The sequence below is a fragment of the Peromyscus eremicus genome, chromosome 13 (assembly GCF_949786415.1).
Source record: "Peromyscus eremicus chromosome 13, PerEre_H2_v1, whole genome shotgun sequence".
Classification (NCBI taxonomy): Eukaryota; Metazoa; Chordata; class Mammalia; order Rodentia; family Cricetidae; genus Peromyscus; species Peromyscus eremicus.
Genome location: NC_081429.1, coordinates 1,428,329 through 1,433,461, shown reverse-complemented (window position 1 = coordinate 1,433,461; position 5,133 = coordinate 1,428,329). Strand labels below are relative to the sequence as shown.

General features: G+C 46.7%; 1 protein-coding gene across 1 annotated transcript; it reads right to left on the bottom strand.

Moving 5' to 3' along the window:
* Nucleotides 1–941: 941 nt before the first annotated feature.
* On the bottom strand, nucleotides 942–2,580 carry LOC131923470 (olfactory receptor 13C8-like). The gene has a single exon (XM_059278512.1). It carries the CDS (start codon nucleotides 2,578–2,580, stop codon nucleotides 1,630–1,632), a length of 951 nt encoding a protein of 316 aa, XP_059134495.1. The 3' UTR covers nucleotides 942–1,629.
* Between the last annotated feature and the right edge of the window lie 2,553 nt (nucleotides 2,581–5,133).

Below are 5,133 nucleotides of genomic sequence, written 5' to 3'. Positions count from 1 at the left end.
CCCAGGCTGGCCTCAAACTCACAGAGATCTGCCTGCCTCTGCCTCTCGAGTGCTGGGATTAAAGGCGTGCGCCACCACTGCCCGGCCCCAAGAACTTTTAACAGGTATTTTACCTGAAATTCTTCTCAAGCATTCTAGGCAAAAATGGCAAACAGACCAGCTGCCGTCTCCTGAATTAAGGTAAACACCCTTATGGAGACACCACCTGTCTCCTAGGCATAGCTTTGTTTCTTGTGCAAATGAAGCTCAGACCCTCCTTCCTCTCACAGCCCAAATGGCATTCCAGAGCAATTGACTCTGAACAAAAGGGTTTTTTGCATACCAGGTGCAATGTAGCTATGCGGCAGGTTTCCTAGCTCTGAGCAGAGTCACCCACCCAGCCAGTATATGGCAGCATAGGAAAATGGAGGCAGTTTTATTTTAGTGACTTATAGACTCCTTTACCTAACCACCTATAAGATTGTAGTTTGAGCACATTTATGATAGACTGGTAACATTTCACCTAACCACTTATAAGACTATATTTTGAGCACATAAATTCCCTTTCTGACTTATTCCAGGCCTTATCTAACCCTACCTCCTCTATTCACTCCCCTTTTGGGTTACAAATGGAGCTGGCTATCACTGCTCTTGTAAGGACCTTGGAAGCTTTGCACTGAATTAGAAGAGTCAGGCTGCTGGTAAGGGAGAGACCAGTTCCAGGAGAGGAACAAGAAGGAACCACAATGGAGAAGAATAAGGATGAAGATGAGGACAGAGATGGAAAAGAGTTAGAGTTGTAAGAGGACAGGAAGAGAAGGGACAGAGAGGAGCTAAGTATAAGAACAGAAAAGAAGCTGTGTAGAGAGAAAACTGACTCAGAAAAATAAAGCATATGAACTAAAGAGTTTTGTGTACATAGATTAGTTTAATATCATCAAAGATTAGATTATCAGCTGGTCGTAGATTCTTCCTGGACCCATAAGAGGGTTATTAAGGGGCTGGACCCTCCATAGACCCAGTTAGTTGTGAGGATTTGACATAGTGTAAAATGGCTTGTATAGTGTGAGGAACATAATGCCCAATAGTGTCTTTTATTTCTGTTATTATTATAATCTGTAAATAAAACTAAGTGTAGTAAGAGAGGATCCCCTAGGTTGGCTCATTCAGTCCTCACTCGCTCCCCCTTGTGAGGTAACTTTCCATACTGCCAAATCAGTAAAACTATGAACTACGTTTCCCAGACTCCTTTGCTTTTGGGTCTCAGTGACCAGTTAGGTTCCACCAATTACAGGAGAGTATGTATCATATAGAACATGTGTGGAGGTAAAAACATCTTGTTGCTCTTTCTCCTGGCAGACAAAGTTATTAAGATGTGAGTGCCCAGAGCATACAGCTACTCGGCCCAGTGGGGTCCCTGACTTCTGTTTCCTCCACCTCTCCAGTGACTTCATTATCATGTGACTTCTGTATTTGGCCCTTTCAGCTATCACACTCAGGAACAGCAAAGCAGGCCATCAGAAGTGCTCTTCTGGGTTTAGAGTTAAAGGCACCAGCTGACCTCACCGAGGTGCAGCAGAGAAGTCTCAGTACTTTCAAAATCAAATCAAAGCAACAGTTTTGGGTTGAACACAAGGCGAGTTCTCAGCCCTAGCTGACACACCTATCAAGTCTGGAGTTCCTCTGAAGAACTAAAGTTTTGTTTAAGCCAGCCCCCTGCTGCTTCCTCTGACAGCGCAGCCAAGGGTACAGTCTTCTCTGCAGGTCTCTGCTGCATAGTCCGTAGACCAAAGGGTTGAAACACTGTGCGAAGGCGAAGACACCAAAAAGCACCAGATTTAAAGCAAAGAAAGATGCTCCACACCGCTTTCCCAGACCTACAAACATTAGGGAGGGTATCACGTGTAAGCTGATCTGCAGTAGATGAACGAGGACAGTTCTCCTGGCCTTGATGTTTGATCTGTTGAAATGGCCAGCCCGCTTCCCTTCTCGGTATATCAGATAGTAACTCACAAGAATGACAGATAAAGGAAGGGCAAGGAAAATCATGCCGGTGACTCTGGCAGGTGTACCATTCAGGATCACAGGACAGAGTGGGGCAGACAGGAGAACAGAGGCTGGGGTAGGGTTAGTGCCCTCTATGAGGAACAAGCCAACATTCTTGAGTATAACAGTGGTCCAGGACCCAGCCAGAATCCTGTACTTGGCAGAATCTACAAAGGACGGAGAGTTCAGGGGATAACAAATGGCAAGGTAAGTGTTGAGAGCCATCAAGGCCAGAGTAAGGAGGATCCCTTCTCCCACACTTAGCTGAGCCCCAAATACCAGCCAGCACAGCAGCAGGGGGCTGTTGGCCAGCAAGGCTCGCATTCCTTGGAAGACAACCCCCAGGCCACAGTAGGAAGAGATACATAGCAGGTGATGGCAAAGGAGGACCAGTCGGACCTCTTTCCTCAGCTGCAGATTCTGTGACACTATCACAATAACGACAACAGTGATGGATGTGGCGATGGAGAAAGCCACCGCATACACAGAGGCCTTCACGGTTGCCTCTAGTCTCAGCCAGTCAGATATGTTGCAGTGCTCAGAGGACAAGTTCATGGTCTTGGGGGCTGGCTTGGCTCCTGGAAGAGAGAAAGACAGAAATGGGTGACTCTGCCTGAAGCTCCTTGTGTGCTTCCCAGCTCCAATCTGTGTTCGGGTGCAAGGACTAGACGGTACTTTCTCCAAGGGATGATGATTTTAGATAGTATTGACGGAGCTCAAGGAAGCCAGAGAAATCATGTAGGTCTTCCTTTACTTTGGGAAGAGGTATCTGTGTAAGTCAAGGAAAGAAAGCTGGAAAATGTATCCTGAGTATTCAAATGTCAAAAGCAAAGCTAATGCCTGTGTGTCCTTCAACATCAGGACCATAAAGCAGAATGACTTTCTGCTAAGCATGTGTTAAGATAGCGCATGCAAAGGTCTAAGGAGTTAAGGTCAGAGCTGTGAGGAAGGTGAACAAGTCATTAGCTCAGAGCCTTCCCTCTGGTTCCCTAAGACATGAGGAGGAGACTAACAGTGATGGACCTCAGTCACGGGTGGCCCTGAGTACTTTCTAGGAAGCCAACTATTCTCATAGCATTCTCTTCGGTTTCCCTGCATGTTTCATGTCTCACAAGGTGGTTTTATTAGGCACTTTTTACAAATGAGAAAACGAAAGCTAAAGGCGGGGCTGGAGAGATGGCTCAGTGGTTAAGAATACTGTCTGTTCTCCCAGAGGACCCAGGTTCAATTCCCGGCACCCACATGGCAGCTCACAACTGTCTCTAACTCCAGTTCCAGGGGATCTGACACCTTCATACAAACACACATAAAATAAAGTTAAATAAATTATAAAAAAAAAAAAAAGGAAGGAAGAAAAAAGAAAGCTAAAGGTTTGAGAGTCCCCCAGAAGCCCATGTGCTGAAACTTTAGTTCCCGGGATGGCCCTATTGGGAGATGGCAGAACCTGTGAGATAGAGGCCTGGGGCTGGGGATGCAACGCGGTAAACAGAGTGCTTACCCTCCATGCACAAAGTCATGGGTTTAATCCCACCACTGACATGTGTGGTAGGTATACATGCCTGTAATCCCACCCTAGACAGGAAAATTCAAAGTTTAGGATCGTCTTTGCCTACATAGGAAGTCTGAGGCGAAACTGGAATTTATGAGACCCTGGAGGGAAGAATGAAGGAAGAGACAAAGGGGGTGTAGGGTCTAGAGCAGAGGTTCTCATCCTGTGGGTCACAACCCCTTTGGAAGTCAAACGACCCTTTCACAAAGGTCGCCAAAGACCATCAGAAAACATAGATTTTACATTATGATTCCTAACAGTAGCAAAATTAGTTATGAAGTAGAAATGAAATCATTTTAGGGTTGGCCGCGACATAAGGAGCTGTGTTAAAGGGTCAAAGCATTAGGAAGGTTGAGAACCACTCACTCACATCTTTAAGGACCAACTCTGAGCCTGGGCCCACAGCATCAGTCCCTCCTCTACCCCAGAACCTCTCGTGGGATTTCACTGTCCCCAGTCCATTCCTTGCTAATCTGAATAGAACTCCGTCTGTCTAGCACAGAGCCTGCTCTGTCTGACCAAGCTCGCTCTCTCTTGTACCCTGCAACCAGCCTCTGGGTCCCAGACACAAGGAGGCTACTGCTGGCCGAATAGACAGTGGTCAAGACCTTCCTGTTAGCTAGAGCCTCCCAACAATACACGTGTACACACACACACACACACACACACACACACGGGCATGCACACATACATACATACATACATACCTGAGCTCACCATGCCCAGGGGTACCCATTGATAAGCTACATTCTCTGGCATTTGATCCTGTTTGCCACCCTTCATTTTACCCAGAATCTCAGCCATCCCTGCTGGTTTCCTCTATGTCACTCAGCAGTACCTGCTTGAGGTATTTCGTGTCGGGCACAAACCTGCTCCGTTCCATTTATGCCATGCAGTCCGCCATACTCCGGGCTTTAGCCAACTCTGTTCCAGGACTCCAAGCCCTGTCACTGTGCACACTATAGAATGAAAATCCTAAAAACTGCCCCCACCCCCTCAAATGGATGCAGTTGCAGCTGCCATCAAGGCTGAGGTGCCCATCCCCCCCACCCCTAATCCAAAATAGCTTCTGGGAACTACTGTTGGTGAGACCAACTGGGGACCAAGTGGTTTCTTCATTTGTCTGATGTGTTTAGCACATGAATCAACATGACACACTGTTTTGTCACTGTTCTCAATCAGCCTTTACTGAGCACTGACACAGACAATACCTAATCCTGAACAGTGTGGGGACAGATGGTAAAACAGTCACTGGCCAACAAAAACGTATTGTTCAGTGGATGATGTGGATTTCAGTTTAATCAAATAATGAGGCACCAAAGACCTCATGTATAGCTTTACTTGTTTACTAAATCAGTAAGAAAACCGGGGACAGTGTGGGAAGTTGTGCAGAAATCAAAGCAACTGCACTGGTTAGCTGTAGTAGGAGAGTCTTCCTGAGGAATGGAGACTTAAATTGATCCTTTCAAGGGTTGTATCCAGAGTGAAGCAGGGCGGGAGCTCCAGCAGGGCAGGAAGAGCAACGCAGATTCCAAGCAAACCAAAACAGCCCGTGCTGA